This window comes from Megalops cyprinoides, chromosome 7, assembly GCF_013368585.1.
Source record: "Megalops cyprinoides isolate fMegCyp1 chromosome 7, fMegCyp1.pri, whole genome shotgun sequence".
NCBI classification, from domain to species: Eukaryota; Metazoa; Chordata; class Actinopteri; order Elopiformes; family Megalopidae; genus Megalops; species Megalops cyprinoides.
In genome coordinates this window covers 12,058,905-12,078,981 of record NC_050589.1, presented here as the reverse complement: position 1 = coordinate 12,078,981, position 20,077 = coordinate 12,058,905, and the positions used below count along the sequence as shown (strand labels likewise).

The 20,077-nt window shown below is 44.3% G+C and overlaps 1 protein-coding gene across 1 annotated transcript in view; it reads right to left on the bottom strand.

The window, feature by feature from the left end:
* The window catches only part of cpne5a (copine Va), a 109,505-nt gene that overhangs the window by 8,287 nt on the left and 81,141 nt on the right, over positions 1-20,077 (bottom strand). The window contains exons 12-17 of the mRNA XM_036532794.1: positions 17,265-17,318; positions 16,510-16,571; positions 7,606-7,652; positions 6,683-6,864; positions 5,329-5,456; positions 3,868-3,970 (exon numbers count right to left, since the gene is read on the bottom strand). Of these exons, the coding sequence (XP_036388687.1) occupies positions 3,868-3,970; positions 5,329-5,456; positions 6,683-6,864; positions 7,606-7,652; positions 16,510-16,571; positions 17,265-17,318 (576 nt within the window). The remainder of the gene's footprint in view (positions 1-3,867; positions 3,971-5,328; positions 5,457-6,682; positions 6,865-7,605; positions 7,653-16,509; positions 16,572-17,264; positions 17,319-20,077) is intronic.

Below are 20,077 nucleotides of genomic sequence, written 5' to 3'. Positions count from 1 at the left end.
CGTCTTCCAATTCAAATTGAAGCAGACAGAGGCGGGATGAAACGCCGCCCTTTGGTCCTTTCCATCGCTTAGTCTCCTACTGATAAGCCGGTCTGACAGCGCGCAGGCTTTCATTACGAGAAACAGGGCTTCAAATGCGCCAACACTCTGATGCTTTAATAGACAGGCTGGTTTTATATCCCCGCTGTTGTCGGGGACACAAAGGAACACACAAAATGCAGAGTGGGGAGCTAAGCCCCGTAATTAAGACGGCTGACATTCACATCAGTCGTCCTGCAAATGGGCCGTGTCGGATAATCCTTTTGCGGGGAGGCGTTGGATTGACGAGCCGTGTCTATAATTGCGCTGTAGCATTTACTCGCGGAAAGGCGGGCTAGCGGCAGCGTGGGCTTTGCTAAGCACAGGGTCCCCATAAAGTGGAGGGACGGCGAGTTTCACTGGGTTCACAGCAAACCATTATGCACCAATCCACCACTTCGCTAACAGCTAGCACTCCAACCCTGCGGCTAATGAGCTCTCTGCCCTGCTCTGTCCTCTGATAGCAAATAAAGATACCGCTCTCCTGTGCTGACAGAGATCAATGTGCAAGCCCAGTACGTTTCAGAGAGTGAATGAATGTGATCACCTCCATTCCACTCGAAAATTGACCATTTATTGAGCCCACAGCCCCCACCCCCCACTCAGAAGGGTGTCACTCTATGCCTGACTTGTTTCCTGTATAGTGGGAACATGAAAGCCCCTAACAGGTCAATGTGTTCTGTAACCGGTCCATTTCCAATTGTATAGAGAGAGCATGACTAGCTGGAGATTGCTGCCGGTTTGCAGTGCATGTGATTCTCTGAATGATGCCGAACACAAACAGGCAAAGGTGTGCTAGGGGCGGCATTATATTACAATTTATGAATTTATGATCAGCAATCACCAGTGCGTGCTCCTGCCCACAAACTACGTGACATTCAAACGTATATCTTCAACAGAACTTTGAAAAATTCTAGGCCCTTTGTGCTTGGAACTCGCATTGAAAGGCATCATTTACTAAAAAGAACACAAACGGCGCATTCTGTAGGCTTGAATGGAGTTGGATGGGAACAATGTATCCCTGCTGCAATGAAAAACAATGATCTCATCAAAAGTACTATAGCACAAAAAGGCTTGTAAGGCCGATGGGGTGAGAGGGGGTCGTCTAACAGCCGCTGGGGAGCTTGCTTACTGCTGCACGCACTGAGCGATGCAGGTGGCCGCATCGCTCTGGGAGGGTAAAAGTAGGTCAGTGTTCCTCGAAAGGATCTGCAGAGGAAATGCTGGACACGGAAAGCGGCCTGCTCAGACGCTGACCATAAACATGTGCACACACAAACACAAACGTTCATATATACACACAAACACAATCACACACATAGACACACACGCGCACACACACACACCATTTCAAAACAACAGACTCACTCTGGTACTCTCAAACAAATGCGCATATAAAACACACACACACACACACACACACACACACACACCCCTCTGCCCATCTGTGTAATGCAATGCTCCTCTACAAACAGACACATGAACAGTGTTTAATAATCACTCAGGGCTCTAAATCCATTTACCCACGCATTGATTGAAATTCATTGAACCAAACCCTTTCGCTCATTAATTCAAAGTCACATCTGTGTGTGTGCACTGTTGGAATAAAAAAGACCAGTAACAGGAATCCGGCTGCCAGAGTTGAGTCATCAGCAATGCTCCTGGTTGTATGCGTCTTCACATTACCAGTCACCATCAGATGTAATTACTCCCTGCCTGTTACGCACTATTAATTACTTAGCATCAATGGCAGAACCTGTTTTAAGTTAATGTGAAAAATCGAACGGATCAAACTAATATACATCAGAACCAAAGAGGTTTATAGAAGGACAGAACATGACATTAACCCCCCATCAAGTCCTTTAGTTTCTACAGCCACCCATTGCCTCCAGTGTGTGACAGCCCATCTTTGATCACTATGTTGGTTTGATTCTTTCGTGTGAAAACTGAGCGCAGCGCAGCTCCCATTAAATTTAAGGAGTACTTTCTCTAATCCCCCGATACCTTAGTCAGACTTCCACATATCTGTCAATCTCCTCCCAGGGTGGGTTGCTTATTGGCCCTCCTATATTTGTAGTATCCAATCACTCTCTGAATGATGTGAAAGTACCAAAAACACACATCTGTGTGGAGCTGCTAGAAGAATGCCCACACTAAGAAAACTCCACCCATTCTCCACCCACTCTCCACCCACTCTCCCCCACAGTGAGGGGGAATTTTATACATACATCTGTAAAGTTCTGGGGAGATGAACATAGGTGAAAGGGTTGTGTTTAATGTGTTCTCTCTTTCTACAAACCTCCTTGTTATATCACATTCACGTTGTCAAAGTAACTTCCATGTCATTATAATGCAGCAATGCAAAATCCATTATTGATTATTTGGAATCAGTGACACCACTGCACCTAAAAAGACCTCTGGCCATTGAAGATCCATGTGATTTTAGGCAGCAATTATTTGCATATTATTATAATTTATAATTACTTATGTTTAAAAAGAGGGAAAGTTTGATACTTCTGTATATAAGCCTGTTTATATACAAAACAACAAGAGAGAAAATCCATGTGAAATTAAACACATGCACCACTGACCTTAAATATTTCTGTTTCTATGCACAACCATTTCATGCTAGCAAAAATAGTTCTGAGCGGAAAATTGCTGTTACCGAGGCAAATGAATACATGCACACAGTCTGAGCAAATCAACATCTGAACAATAAAATTATTTACATTTTTACACAGCAGCAAGCAGAAAAAAAGAGCAGGTAGGAGGATTCAGAGGAGGATCCAATCCAGTGGGCGGAGCCTGGCCAGGGCAAGATAGAGCAGCAGACAAGATCTTAAAAGGAAGGTGTGGCTGTTCTAACGGTTTGACTAACAGTCGCAAATTCCCTTTAAATCCAGTCTGCTGGGTAGTCATGGCCCCTTTGCTGGAGAAGATGGCCTGCTCCCACCAGTTGTGACCGTGCCACAGGTGATCTCATAGTCAGACACAAACCCATATAAAAGGGCCTGCAGACATTGACAAATGCCTAACCTGGAACATGAAAGACTGCTGACAAGATCACCAATATGCATGTGCACTGCAGCGCACGAACAGGTGTTCCAACGCACGCATCTTCATGTACAGGTAAGAAGACCACTCTGGAATTGGGTTACTGCTTAATGACAGAAGTGAACACTGTGGCATCTCCAGCAATCGTATGTATAAGCATTTGGGAGTATCAGCAAAACTTATACATGACAAACTTATAGAACAGGTACAAGACGGGGAATGAATTGATCATGAACTGGCGGAGGACCCAGGAGCCATTGCCCAATAAAACAGGAAACGTCTCACAGGTAGAGTCAAACCGAGTCCCACACAGTAGCTATGCATATCTGAAGCCTAACAGCAATGACTTAGGTGTCATTATGTTTCACATGATGAAGAAATGATGCTTACCTGCTGAATAAATTAAATTAAAAAGCACACGTTTTTCAACTAAGGAGAAAAAAAAACTTATTCCATTATACTCCTTGGTGAAATATCAAACCTAAATTTGGCCTAAAAAATAGAATCCATAACAGCTTGTGTCAGATGACCTGAGCTGGGGAAGCATGAATCACTGAGGAAATGAAAAAGTTTGCAGGCAGAGGTAACTTGAGGTCTGATCTAAGTTCTGCAGGAGAGTATGAGACGTGCGTGAGAGACAGGTGTTTATTAGTGAGTTAAACGACTCAGCAGGATATGAGCACGACGCTGCCGCGGGGGCCGTCACTGTCCCCGCCACCCCTTGCCCTCACTCACGTTTACGATGGCCTCCTTGGTCTGGGCCATGTCTGATATGACACCATCGGTGATGATGAGGAGGACGAAGTACTGCGAGCCGTCCTGCACTGCTGCAGCATACCTGCAAGAGACGCAAGATTCAGGTACTGAGGAGCAGCAGGAAATATGATCACCTCTTTTACTGGCACATTTGCATGTACTGTACCTCTGTAACTGTGGGAATGCATATTCACATACACCTTTCTCACCGTGGAAATGCACATTCACATACACCTTTCTCACTGTGGAAATGCACATTCACATACACCTTTCTCACTGTGGAAATGCACATTCACATATACCTCTCTCACTGTGGGAATGCACATTCACATACACCTCTCTCACTGTGGAAATGCACATTCACATACACCTTTCTCACTGTGGAAATGCACATTCACATACACCTCTCTCACTGTGGGAATGGACCCTCACGTACACCTCTCTCACTGTGGGAATGGACATTCAGATACACCTTTCTCATTGTGGAAATGGACACTCACGTACACCCCTCTCACTGTGGGAATCGACCCTCACATACACTTCTCTCACTGTGGATATGAACATTCAGATACACCTCTCTCATGGCAGGAATGGACACTCATGTATATCTCTCTCACTGTGGGAATGGACACACATTTGTGCAAAAATGTAGGAAGTTCATTTTCTTTTGAAATACTCATCCCTTTCACACAAGAAAAGATGTGCATTTGAGGCAATGCTAATATTTTGCCTCATTGCCCCTGCCCCGTCCCCTGAGCCACGTCCCCTCCCCTTTGTCCCCTACGCCTCATCTCCTCATCCCCCACACCTCGTCCACTCTTCTGTCTTGAGTGACACGGGGACTCCCCATGAGTGCCCTGCTGCTCTGTGGCTTGGGAAACAAGCCACGTCCACATTTAGCAAGTCTAATTCAGGTCTATTTAGGTGGAATTTCTAATTACCGGGGAGAAAGTATTCAGGATCAGATGGAAAAGGATTTGCTATGGTTTGCATAATGACAAAAAGCTCACTTTGCTCTCCATCGCAAAAAAAGTGAAAGAATTTCGAACGGCCGGCCGAGTCTGGGCTTGCTCTGAGTGCACAATGGGAAATCAGTTAACACCCCCTCCCCCTCCACACTCACACACAGACATTAATGCATGTCACAGCCGGCCTCCGTGTCCATTACTCTGTCGATATAGAGCCTCGTGTTGCTTGTTGAGGCAGGAATTAAATAGACTGGTACAGTAAATGAAACCGGTACAATACAATGAAAACACAATGACACAAGGACAGTGAGACAATGGCTGAGACATCATTAATGATGAGACAGCACAGGATCAGTCATTTCATTGGAGGTAAACCGCAGCTATGGGACTCTGTAACTGCTACATGGAAGAATGACAGACCAGCGTTTGCTGCAGATGAAGTCTGCAGATGAGTCGTGGTGCATGACCGTACCTGGCCACATGATTGACAACTGGGGCGAAGTTGGTTGGTCCATAGAGCTGGACCGTCTTAAGACTCTGGTGGTAGGCCTCCAAAATCCCCTCCATCCCATTGCAGTATGGGTTTTCAACATTGCCATTCTGGAAAACGCAATCAAAACACCCGGTAATGACCCATTGGTTTATTGCAATTGTTCTGTGTTGTTTATTTCTTTTTTATATACACACACATATAGTCATTGTAATAGCTGTTGTGGCTAGTTATTGTAATATTGTGAAAACTTCATAAACAGCATTATTAACAACTATAAATATTGTGACAGTTATAATGCATACCTGAAATGAAGCTTGACTAACATTTATAGCGCTTATAATGAAGGTCAGAGAGAGATTGGAATATTGATTTGATCACTGAAGGCTGAAACAGTTTTTTCCTAAGTGGGAAATGAAAACACTGACTGAATGGCTGGGAAAAAAAAATGTGTTTGAAAGCCTGAGGCGCCGTAGAGATAGTGAGCACCACAATTTAATGGCGTAAGATATAGAAAAACAAGGAGGGCAACTGCTGATTGCAAAGTGCGTTATATATATCGAGCTGAATATGGCTGTGCGTTCGTGCAGAAGTGGACCGCTCAACAGCGACACTGCCTGAGGTGGAGCGCAAGGTTAGAAACGCTTCTCTCTGACTTGTTGCTGTTGTCATCTGCGTTTGATCGATCCACTGCTCTATATTCATAGATCCATATCCAGGTCAATAAAACAGCGCTCTGTGTAATCAGGGGGCGATCTGCTTGTTTGATTTTTAATTATTCAGGCGACCTTCATCACTCTGGCCTCAGCTGCAGATTTCCACCTGTAGTCTACCTGCTGATGAATTCAGCTGTAACGGTGGCCCGAGCTCTCCACACGGGCGGAGGGAACACTAATTAAGGGTTTGCAGGCACTGGTGTGTTCCCAAGCCGAGTTTAGTGGAAATATTAAGAGCCTCTCAGACTGAGACACTCCAGTTTACATGTTGAAAATTAAAAGGGACTGTGTTTCAGGAGCATTTAACCATATTTATAATCTGATGCATGCACAAACACTTCACACACATCATTCTATGTAGATGGAGTGAACACATTGCTTTTTTCTAGTTAATAAACATAGAATACAGTGATACTTCAAACAGTCGCTCCTTTCAATTAAATATCACCCTTGAACAGACACCGCAGTTGGATAGAGACTTATTAGCTAAATGCACCCCTCCAATAAACACCTCTGTGGCCTCTGAATGCATCAAGAGCAAGTGAAACGTGTCTCTGGATTTGGTGTTGGATTAGAGTGAGGGGTATAGATGTCATTGCTGGGGGGGGCGGGGTGGTTACCAGGGGAAACTCGTGAGACACTCGGCCGTCCGGGGGCAGCTTTGCGCCGAATCCCAGTGCAGGGAACATCTTGTCGCTGTCGTAGTCCTGAATGATCTCACCCACAGCCTTGAGCGCCATGGCGTAGGCATTCATCTGGTACGGGTTCATGTAGTGCAGAGACGTGGACTGGGAGGGGTTACCTGGGGGGGGGGGTCAAACGTCAGGTTCTGAGCTGAAGGGACACATGTGAATGTGTGCCGCTATGAGGCAGGCTGAGAGTATAGAGCACTATGCCTCAGATCTGCCACTGTCTGAGCTGTAATGTCAGGCAGGTCCCTGTAGGTTTGCAGTATGTGCACTGATGATTAAACAAACCTTATCTGTACTCCTTCGGGCCCCCGACACGTGGTGGCTGTGGGAGGCCCAGTGCAGCTCCGGGCATAATTATCCAATATACCTCAGGTAATTATTCCTAAGTGTTACCTTTCAAACCACTGGGACCTCTATGTGCAGGAGTTTGCTTTAGACACTTTGTGTCCTGTCCCTGGCTTATGCTGGTGGCCATAAATAGTGTTCGGATGAAGTGGTGAAAGAGCCAGGCTTATAAGCCAAAGGTCACTCACTCCCTTCCCCTGGTGATGCCCGTGCCCATCTCATACAGCATCACCTGAGAAAACGTCCAGCTGCATACATGGATACTAATGAGTGTACTGCGCTACCTCCATAAGGAAATCTGCTCAGTAAACCAAACCCTCTGTAAAATCCCATGGCTGCTGTACTTCAGCGGGAAGTGGCCACTGAGAAAGAAGGAGGGGATATTAGAGGAGTGCAGCGTGAGGGCTGTGGAGCCCCCTCCTGAAGCCCCCTTGAATTTGAGAGTTCAAGAGCCCTCACTGCTTCAAGTGTAACGGGAGCGCCGAAGTGTGGCCAAGAGCACTTACCGTTAGAGGCGGTGAAGTCAATGGCCACAGTGAAGTGGATCTGGGTCCTGGCAGGGAGAAGAACAGAGAGGCAGTTGGAGAGTGGAGGAGGGGTTCAGACTGTAGCAGTGGAATAAGGGAGCTGAGGTGTTCGCAGGGTGGACGGGTCTGCCAGCTGTCGTTGGGCAAAACCACGTAGAGCCAGCCTAAATTCGTGTTACCAAGGTGACCAAGTGCGCCGCTGTTGTGCCTGTGGATATTACCGTAACATCCACCCAGCCAGCTCTCTTCCAATCCTGCCTGGCTGCTAAGGAGTTGCCACGGCAAAGACGAGTCCTGAGAGGAAGCGGAACAGACTCCCCTGCTTGTGTGCCATTCATCACCTGTGAAGCACCAGCTCTAAGATCAAGAAAGATGCCCTCCAACGTAAATGGAAAGACTTGCCCCCCCTCCCCGCCACCTCCAGCCTATCGGAGACCGATTTAAGCCTCATGCATGGATGGGTGTCTGGATGGTGTGGATGCTTGGCCGAACCGCCAGCTGCCCATGTATCCTGCTTCCCTGATAGACGGCAATTACTGTGGCCCTCAAGCTCCACCGCTCTCAATCTCCCCATCTGAAAGGCGGCTTTGGCTGTGAGCACAGAACTCTGCTGCCATGCCTCCCCTAGACCAACATTTCCAAACCCCGTAAAACTACAGGTTGTGAGAAATAAGTTTAGACAGATGTACAGAATACAAAGAATTTCAAAGATTTCAATGCAGAGGCATGTATCTTTTGTGCCCACCGAGATATATGCTTAGTCCCACCCACTTACCTACTTAAGACCAAGTCTACTGAATCCTGAGGGTTTAGTGTGCTGTTTTTCCCAGCAGGCTGGTGGCTTATGCTGAATTTAAACAGGATAACCCCAAATCAGATGTTCAAATAAAGGTCAAAGGCTGAGGGCTAATGACTTTAGTTTCCAAAGACACCAACCATTGCTCAGCTCAAATGACGATCAGAGGTAGCTGATCAAGGGTCAAAGGTAACTCCAACAGAATAACAAAAAATAACAAAACCATGACCTCAAGCAATAGATTGTCCCCTAATGACAGAAAACAAAAAGTAACACCGGTTCGAGATCAGTGAAAGCAAATGCACTCTTTCATCAGAGGGGAAATTTGCCTGCATTTGCATCACAGACACATTAACCTCATTAACTAAACCAATGTCCCAGGAGCAGCGGAACATCTGTCTTAGAACAGAAGCTTCAGCAATGGCTTTCTGAAGAGATAAGGAGAGATATCTCTGTTTTTGTGCATAGTGACAGCCAACATTCAGGTTTTTGGCACATCCCTGATCCATTAAAATTCAGACAGAATAATTACGCAATGAGCTGTGTCAATATCACTTGAACTCTCTGTTTTCTGGCTTTCCGTTAATAATTATGAATTTCCGTTTCCAGATATCCGTAATCTGCAAACAGCATCGTGCTCCTCTTAACAAAACCCCTCCGGCCATGTTTTATGTATGAGAATTCAAAGGCTACCTCAAGAAGGAGTGGAACAAAGACTTTCATTTTACTTTCATTTTCACCCCTCCACCACCCAGTCCCAGACCTCTGTAAGGTGTGGTGGTGTTTTTTCAGTTTGTTCGGCATCAGTTTATCATGGACGATATTCATTCATAAATTCCAAGCAATTCTGCATCTCTGATCCTCACAGCTTCCTCCAGTGATCAGCCAGCTGTCACTCATACCTGTGTCCTTACAGGACTCTGCCTCGCCAATAAACTGGTCAGCCCTATTCCTATTCATATATGCAATAATGCAGAGATGCCAGTATTTTCTTATTACATCATATATGACAGCATCATTTTATGCAATCGGGAACATGTAGTAATGTAGAATTTTACAGTGGAGGCTAAACTAGGTGAAACACACCCGTCTGAATTTCCTTTTTTTGTTGACAAATTAGTGGAAAAAGATCTATACATCTGTATCCTGAAACAACACATGTCCATAAATCTACCTTTGGATTTACCATTAATTGCAGGTGAGCTATAATAATAACTCCAATATGTGACGTGCTTGATTCAGTATAGGGGACATATATGCTGCTACAGATTGTCCTTTGTGTGAAGCATGACGATCACCTTCAAAAACACCGGCAATTGAGGCAGGGTATCTATGACAATGTGATGCTGTGTAAAGCCAAGGTAGACATAGCGACAGCTTTGCTGCTGTAAATAAAGCAATCTAATTATACAGTGCAACAAAGAGACAGAGAGAAGCGGCATTAACAAACAGCAGCAGCTGGCACGGCCTGCTCAGGGATTCCTCCTCTGTGTGTTCATTAGAGTACCTCTCATGGCAACCAAGTTTCCGATGTGTCACCTGAAAACCCAGGGATGAGTTTAACCCTTTAACGCAAATAATACAAATTGGGAGGTACTGGAATCATATTGCCAGTTGAAACGCTAACAAAGAGCAATGTATGCAAACTCATTCAACAACATTTCCTGCTTGTTTCCACATCACACTCCACAGAACACCTCTGTTGTTTGCCACCCATTACTGGACAGAGTGCCAGCACGATCACAAACTCATCCTGGAGGCACTTTCTTGGTGTTACTGCTCATATGAACAGACCATAATAATCACCAGTGCTGGGTTTGGTCACCTGTGACAAGGTAAAACCATGAAAAGGCAATGACGTAGGTAAGTAAGCATAAGTAAGAGGTCTGTGCCACATTCGGTTAATTCAGTTGGCCAGCAGTATCTCTGACCAAGCTCTTGATTTTGAGTCCAGATAAGGGCACCGTTCACCTCCCTATCCTTTATAATTCACACTGATGTTGGCTGCACAGATATAAATTTAGCCGCTGATATGATCTCCAGCTCACAATGCAGATCAGCAATGCATCCTCTCAGCTGCAGAGACATGGGCTCCTGTAGCATTAACATTCCCGGTGGAGATGCTCTCTGCATGAGTGGCTTGTTGTTTCATTTCTCACTTTTGGGTAATCTGTTTTCCAAATCATTCGAACAAGGGAACAGCATCAATCTCAAAGAGTTTTTGTTCATCATCAAATCGCTGTCCTTATTTGCATGGCAAATACAAGTCCAGGGGGAAAGCTGTTTAGGAAAACACTGATACAGAAGCACAGCTTTTGCAAAATTAAAGCTGTACTGTGCTCGCAGATACTGACCCAAGCACAAATGATGAAAAATCATCCTGTATTCCACGTCATTTTCTTGCCACCCATAATGCAATTAGTCAGAAATGCCAGCAATGTCATTTCTGTCCACAGCTGCCTGTATGAGCGGTTCCTTCTAGTACTGACATTCCAGGAAAGTCATTTCGGTCTCCTCTCTCCTTGTCACTGTGCTGCAGCACTGCAGAGCCGGAAAACTTATAAAACATTCATTTCAAGTATGAGGCGCAAGACTGCCCTCGTATTTGTGGCTGAACTGTTGCGCTTTTTAGAAATGCTACATAATTAAAATTTTCGAAAGGGACCTCACACAGTTTTTGTGACCTGCTTACATCAAAGCTCGCTGCTGAGCAACGCTAAATATAAACTGTAACAATGGCGCTGGATCTGCGCATACTGCGAGTCATTTCCTTAACCTCCAGGCCCTGCTGATTGGTGCGACCCAAAGAATGGGAGCGCAATACATACAAAAAGGCCCCCGTATATTAGGCAACATTATGAGTTATGAGAATGTTGTTAATTAAAGTCAAAGCCTTTAAAGTGAATGATTATCTCATTTTCTCAATTGCAAAACATTCCTTGCCCGATTCATGAATCATTAATAAGACACAGATTGCAGCTTTAAAGGAACGCAAGCCTAGGGCAAATTCATCCGAGATTCAATTATAAAAAAGATAATCTATATACCTTAATGAAAAGGTGATAAATTTTGCATTAACCTTTCAAATTCAGAAAAATCTGTGTGACTTTTGCCCCTCGCTGACCTCGATTACTATTCCCCTCCCTTTAAAAATTCATGAAAAGTCATTCACTCAAAAACCTATTAGGTCTGAGCCTGTGCGTTCAAAGAGAAATCATATTTGATCACCGTTCAGGCAATCATATAAAAGTTTATGTTCCTTTTATTACCCCTCTGACTCCATGCAGTCATGTGGCAAAGACCTGTGTCTGTGAAAATAAAATGTAAAATAAATCCTGATCACAAACAGTGATTCTAGCCATCACCTTCAACAGGAAGGTTTGCAGCCCAGAGTGAAGTCCCTCACTGATTTAATGGTCTGCTGGCGTCTGAGTGGTCAAAATGAAGATACTGTTCATCTCAAGCGCTCTCAAATTGAATAGTGTGTCCAGGCACAGACGGCAATGTCTGTGGAATACTTTAAGATGGGAATTCCTGTTTTCCCTCCCCATGGGGATGGCATGGCACTTTGGGATCTGGGACACAGGAACAGGGGGTGGGGGGGGAACAGATTTTGGACACAGTTGCCATACACTGAGGAGCAGGGGGTGGACACCAGGACAGCCATCGATCGGCAGGGAAGCGGCTGTCACAAATGATCAGCCTCTCATTCATCAGGTAGCATGTGAGAGGGCAACACATTACCTCTGTAGCACTGTAATCTCCGAGCCCCCGTTGCTCAGGAAATTAGCATTGCTGCTTTATCGTAGAGAGCTGAGGAATAACGCAAAACAGAAAATGAGCCCGGTCGCAATTTCTGAACGCTGTCTTTTTGAGTTATCATCTGTGCTGTCGCATTTCCGTTTGTGCTGACGAGATATTTATTTCTGCATCTCTTCAGCTGTGCTATCATAATTGAGTATTTACAGTCAATTTGAGGGTCTACTGAAAACTTTTATTTTCCAATTATTTTCCTAAATAATTTAGAACTGACAAAAAAATCAACAGAAAAGTGTATCAATTACTTTACTGTTCATAGTTCTGCTTTTCTTGGGGGGGTGGGCTATAGAAGCAAATAACAAACTGAATTTTCACATGCAGTAAGTAGCTATAGGCAATCCATTCCAAACAAGGACAGCTACACCATGTTTGACAAAAGTAGCCTGCATTTGCAAACATGAGCTGCACGTTTATAAACGTCATTCTGAGTGACAAATCAAAAGCCAGCACTTTGGCAGGGGAGTTCTACCGGCATCCACCGCCCTGCTCCATCTCTCTCAATATCCCAGGCTTGTTAGACAACAGGAAGTAGGAACACAGAGACAGCGCATCCTTTCTGACATGAACGTCAGAACTCATCTGTGCCGAAACTGTCCGGAAACAGGCTGCAGATTATTCTAGGTTGTCTGCCAATCTGTTGTCAGAAGCCTCGACGTAAAGGTCAGGACTTAATCAGCGCGCTGAGAGCAAGGAGCAGCCGGAGAGATCGTTTCAGCAGCCTCCCGACACGCCGCTAATATCGAGAGCTGACTACATCAGTGACGGTGACAGAGACATGGGATTGCTTTTGTTTTTTTTTTTTTATTTTCCGTACTTTGCGGGATTTCTCTTAAATTCTCTTAGATTTCTCTTGACTTTTAAAGCAGGTAATACCAGATTGACTTCTATTAATAATCCAGTGTTGATCATAAAGGTAGTGACTCATAACCACATGCCTCACAGGCCAACACAACCTGTACACTTTCTGAACCAGGCACTGATAGCTCACCACGGGTGGTGTTCATTTATGCACCTCAACATGCGCCATTACCCAGGGAGACCGTTGAGAGAGTCAGTTTTCAACTGTCCTTTCTCCAATCAAAAACAACTCCAGCAAAGCCAGATGTAGCCGCTGAAGGGCCACCCACATGCAGACAATCACTTACGTCACAATTCGTCATTTATCAGATGCTCCCATCCAAACAGACTTACAGAGTAAGTCACAGTAAGGCCACTGAACAGCTGTACATGTGCAACAGTCATTTCCCGTACTACTGAAACTGTCCCTCCAGGCTTTTTTTCACAAGTCACCCAAGCCTTCACCTGTACCTTAACACTGTCTGTGTTTGTTAGTTGTTTCCCATTGTTAAATGTTTGTTTAATCCGTGTTTAAAACATCCCTTCAAAGCTGTCCAAGTTCATCAGCGTCATTCCTAAACAGGGTGATTGTCTGAGTGTAATTGAATTGTCTCTTATGTATGTGACACCAGCCCTTGGTAAATAGCCCACTCCTGCCCTAATCAGATTCATTATAAACAGGCGTGTGGCTGGAGAGCATTCCTTTACACACCATGGCTGTGGTTGTTCTGTTCTTTAGTGTTTTTTGCTAACATTTTATTCCATTTATGTGGAGTGCATTGGACAGCTTCTTCACACATAGTGAAGGGGAACACATAAAATGATCCAAATATAGTTCTACAATAGCAACCACAAAGTTCAGCGGTGATCAAAGAAGTCACACTGCTGTCTGAAGCGGCAGAAATTCCGTCTGGCAGAATATGGCCAGAGACAGTGATACAGGCTGACTGATACAGGTAGCCGAGAGGAACCCCACCTGAGTAAAGCCAGTAAGTCATGACAGTCCTAACCCTGCTCAGACGGGTACCAGTATCGGCAGGAAAGAAGGAACATGCTTCATTAATGGAGGTTCTTCTTTTGCCACCTTTTTGCTCCATTTGTTATCTTTACCTTCCCACTCACCTCAAAACAAACCCTGCAAGTACAGAGGTACAGACAGGGGTCTTCAGTAAGGCTGGAGGGCTGAAAAGACCTCACGTTTCTAGTCCTAGAGGGGTGGGCTACCCCTCCGTGTGGAAACTCCAGGTGTCATGTGACCATTAGCCAGGCAACCCTCCCCCCATATTCCTCTCCTCAGGCACCCACAATCCCAGCACCCCTTGCCCTGCGTCACCCCATACTTGCAGTGGGCTCTTTGCTCAATGGAAACACACCGCTGAGAATACACCACAACGTGAGGGCACAGACTGCGGCCCATAGAGTTCGCTACACAGGCCACAGAGAACGCCTGCTGCTGTCTACAGAGGATCGCTGTCACAGAATGACAGCAGACTGATGCACGAGGGCCGGTACAGGGAGCCGAAAGGTCAGCCCTGCTGCATTTCATAAAAAATTAATATCGGCCCTCAATGGCTCTCTTCCCTCCACTGCAGTTTAAAGCATCGATTCATTAGCTGTGTTCCTAGAAACCCTTCCTGTGCACTGAGTGGTAATAACGTGCCGTTCAGAGGTGTTATGATGGTCCCTGCTCTGGCAGCACACTCTCGGCTGCCCCTCCCAGTCAGGTGCAGCTCCTCGGGTAGAACAGGGAGTTTGGACTGGAACAAGCTGTGTCTATGTTAGCATTCACCTCACGACTCATGAATTTCAGAGTAGGTGATTGCGGGAAGAGGGTTATCTTTTTTGCTATCACCCAATGAGACTGCAAGAAGCCAAAATCAAAACTGCACACTTGAAAAACTGTTACAGGATCCAAATGTAAAGCCCTCATCTATGATTACAAATTGAAAATACAGATAGCTATGTAGACATAGCAGAAATTACAATTATCCCCCTGACAAATGATCACTTGATCATAGTTGATTATGATAACACACACAATAAGATATATACAGATGTCCTTAGCTGAATATCTTGTAGATTCCAAGTTAAGTAAAATTATGCCTTTTATTCTCCTTGACATGTTGTTGAGCATGGTCTAGAGGTGATACTGTGGGAGCCTGTCCAATGCTTGGGTTCCAGAAATTCCAGTGGGTTCCCAGGGTTCTGCTCATGTTCCATGGTGCCAGGGATTCCAGTCAGATAACGCTGAGGACCAATTCTAATCTCAGTTCTGCACACTTCACACAATACCCTAACCCAGACAGTACAGTGACACGCGGAGTTATTCTGTCATCCTTTTGCTACATGATTTTCAGATTGCGCTAATGTCGGGAAAAGACTTTGAATTGATGGTTCACAAAACATCTAAAAGCATCTTTTAGAATATGCATACATTTGTGTGACTGCTAGTTTTCAAATAAAAGAAAGTTTTCTGAGTTGAGAATATATCTCAGACTCTTTATAAACTGCCCTGTGGGTTGACCATCCAACACCTGCTCCCATCCAACACCTTGTGACATTCCTGTGAACACGCCTAAAAAACTGATAAAAATAGCTCCCTGCAGCTCTAGTGAGATGCTCTCTTCGAAATCTCGACGGTGCATGGCGCTACCGAGGCCCACGGTGGCTGTGTGTGTTATCTGTAAATTAAATGGCCACATCAGAAGGCACCTCTTCCGCTCCAAAAAAGATTAATTAAAATTAATGAGCCTACAGTGCCCTGTAGGTTTCTATGTGTTTCCACCCTGCAGTTTCACACTTCTGAGACGAGTGTCAAAGCTCAGCCACGGATCATTTCCTGTACGGTTAGCAGGAGCTTGCCTCATTGGCTGTCTTCACCGTTAATCAGGTTCCTCCTCATTCAGTCATCTTCATGAACTCCATTATGCCCTGATCAACTTCATTTGCCCATCTTCTTCCTGTTTAAATGCATTTCTGTCGCACGTGTGGTCACTGGCATTCAGGTTTCAACCAATCGCCAGTGATAATGGATGTTGTGTGCACTGGCCTCAAAATATATCTGATAATCTTTTCTTTGGTGTGTCTACACGTGTTCTGACAGTTGTATTTTCCCCTTTGCACCTCTTTTTATGCCCATGATTGGCAGACTGGTTGAGACGCTCCATAAAAGCTCAGTCCTCCGCCTCCATTTGGTCACATGTCACATGCTTCATGCTGCTCCAAAAACTCACCATTAGTCCTTCAGCATTTGTGCAGCTCCAGTTGAGTGGCTGCCTTTAGCTAACTGGCTAGTTATAAGGTGTACTGCTTTTATATGTGTGTATGACTGCATGTGTGTTTGTGAGTGTCTAAGTGTGTGTTTTGAGTGTCTGTGTGTGTGTGCATGTGTGTGTGTGTGCGTGAGCATGCATTTCTTTCTCTTTACTCACCCTCCTTTGATATAGTCCAGGAAAGTGTACTCAGATTCCACTGTGAATGACAGCAGTGTCACCTTGGGAACAAGGGAACAAAAAATAACTGATTTTCCACTAAACAGGCAGCAGGAAGATATTTATACACAGCACATGGGCGTTATGTGTCTGCCTGCATAGCTACACAGAACAATGCATTCCAATACACGATCACTTGTTTCCAGCCAAGGGACTCACAGAGATCTGCTCATTAATATTGCAATCACATGAGGAATATACATCTCTCTGTGCACTCATAAGACAGCATGATTGATTACTTTACTAGCATATTTAATCATGGCAAAAACACAGAGGAAAACCATCCTGACTGCAGACAACGTGCTTTAAGTGAAGAACTATATTGCACCACACTGCAGCAACAAACAAACTAGCTGTCTGCCAATTGGTTGACTAGATGCTAACCACATATTTTCTTGACATATTCTGTAAAGGAACAGTCAACCTCCTCACACCAGTAAAAGCATTGAACAGGGGATGTCATTGCTTGGCCTGCTAGTCTGCTGAACGTTTCTCCTCAGAAAAATGTAAAATGAAAAATGTGAATGTAAAAAAAGCATGCACGTGCATGTGCTCTGTACAATGTGACCCAAGGAACACTTCACTCTGCTTCACACAATTCTTTGTTCCCTGGGAGCACATGACAGTTCTACCCATCGGTGGGTTCATGAAGTCCCCCTCTGGGTCCAGAAAATGTTACGTTGGCAGGCACTCACCGTTCCAGAATTGACATATTTCTTTTTCTTCATTTTCTTTTTAGGATTCACAACCTAAAACACAAACGGAGACAGAACAGGGAGACAGTGAATCTCAACAAAAACTTCATGCTTTTTTCTCCCCGGGGCTGATGTGGAGATCCTGTGCATGCCCCCGCAAAAGCGGGGAAGTGACTGAATTTGCATTTTCAAAAACTGTGACAAAGAACCTTCACTCTGTGCCCTTGGGATTCAGCACAGATGCAGCGGAGCATAGGATATGACTGCCATTCACGTACCACTTATCACTGGGTGCTTGGATATTCAACCTCACGCCATGTTACATGACATGCTTCATTTGTCTATGAATCCAATATACATGACACTAATATCAAGACAAATGGTCCTCCGTCACAGTATTATGTCTCTCTCTCACTCTCTCTCTCTCTCACACACACACACACACACAGTAATTAATGAAAATGATAAAGGAAAACGTGCTGAGCCACATGCTGATTGCTGATTGGTTCAGTGTGTAAGATGCCTGTCATAGTGAGATAGGACACTACGACTTGTGGAAGTATTCTGGTTCCATCAGCATGGAAGGAAGGATTAGAAAATGGAAGTGAAGTGGAAAACAGAAGTGGGCTGGGCAACAGGACAAACTTAAAATATATTGGTTAAGGAAAGTGGTTAAGGAAGGTGGTTAAGAAAAATTAGAAATGGCTGTGGGAAAGTGAAGTGGCTTGGAAAATTACAGTGGCTGAGAAGTTTGTTCTAATAGCTCAAAGTCAGGCTTGAATATGTAGTGCAAACACAGACCCCACGAGGGAAAGCAAACCGTGTCTGACTTTACTGTATCCCAGAGCAGACGGAGAAAAAAGACAAAAGAGTATGAGGAGCTGGAGAGATCTCTCAATCTCATCTGAAGCACTGGCTCTCAGCCTTCGTCCTGAGGGCACACTCAAACTCGATGTTGTTCCAACTGCTCTCCATTAATTAGGTTTGTCTTGGCTGTGAATACTGTGAATTAAAGTGAATACTGATCTCTGCTCAACATCTCCTGACTGTTAAAGTCCTGTTTGTAGGCCATGTGTCTTTGGAGGCATTTGCTCTGGTTAAAAATAGAAATCAAGGGGATAAATGTTTTCAATATATATATAATATCAACATCTTAAAAAAATCTGTGCCTACTGCCTCAATAAAGTTTAATTAAAGCTCAATTAATTGATATAGGCCCTAAATCAGTTTACACAACTAATTAATCTTAAATTAAATTGAATGCCATGTAATATAAACAAAATGACTGGGTGGGAAACGGGAAGAACACCTGTCTCTCTCTCTCTTCACTGAGACACCCTTCCAGCTATAAGTAATGTCTAGTTCAGATCAGTCTTCAGTTGAGAGCTTAATGCCGCCTAACCAGATAACAGATGAGCTGGAAGAAAAACCACCACAGCATGCCTCTCGGCCAGGGTGAGTGTCAGAGTCACGTGTGTGCAACAGCTGTATAACCCATCATTGGGCAGGATATTCTCAACATGTTTTATCAACAAATATGGGTTGCATGACACCCAATGTATTATCTACCATATCGTGGATTAAAAAATATGCTGAATGCATACGTATATAACTGAGAGTTCACCTAGTGCTAAATGATTCCTTTTTATGCCACCTGCAATGTGACACACTATCACCATGATCGCTCTCCGGGTATTTGCAAACAGGGAAATGAGCTCCAGGAGAGGATGAGATTACACCAATCGGGGTACAAGAGCTGATTTATCGGATAACTATAATTTTGCATGTGTTTCTCCCACAGGCCACATTTAGCAACATGGGAAAGACTCTGGACAAGAAGTGCCTAATCTTCCAAGGTTTTTAATGTGATAATGTCACACACATAAAGGAAATAACCACTTTTCTCAGAGCAAGCCCAGCATTGTGTTTACGACATAGCGCAGAGGTCCAACCCTTCGGGGAAATGGAGATAAAGATGGGGGAACCCAGCTGGGAATGGAGGAATTATGGGTAAAATCAGAGGAGAGAGGCTGTGTTTGGCCTACAGAACAGCTGAGATGAAGGGACTTGAGATGCATAGCTACACAGTTAAAACATGAAACACTGTCAGAGCCACATAAACAACATGAATCTTCAGAAACAGGGTGTTTATGAATTTCAGATGTGTTTTATTTTAATACAGTGTATGCTGCCCTAACTGTCAATCAAACACACAAAAGGTGTTTTTTTCCAGCCCTCCTCTCAGGGCCACCTGCCCATCAAACTGACGCAATTTGTTGACACTGACACCTGCCAATGGGGATCATAATGAACATACACGTGGGCACGCACATGCACACACGCACATACAGTATGTACATATATATAGGCATGGGGAGACGCTGACTGATGCCTTACAAAAAAGCATAATTTACAAAAAAGTCATAATTTAAAAAAAAAACAACAAACACAGCAAACCCAGCCTCAACTGCTCAAGAAATCACTCCAGCTGAGCCATATACCTACATTTCACAAACCTCTGATTACGCAGGCATGGCTCGTTAACTAATGGCCAGACTACTGAAATTAAACTACATTACACAGATAATGACAATAAAACAATTAGACAATTACAAACTGGCAGGGAAAAACTAAACAATCAACCTGTTTGAATGTAATTGATTAAAAAGAGTTGTTATTGACAGAGTGGCAAACTGGAAGGCCTTATTCAACAAACATTTAACAAATAAATAAATAAAATTTGACAATTAAAACAGTTTCTTGGGAAAAGGTGAAGGCACCTCCTTAGCAACCAACACACGCATGTACATACG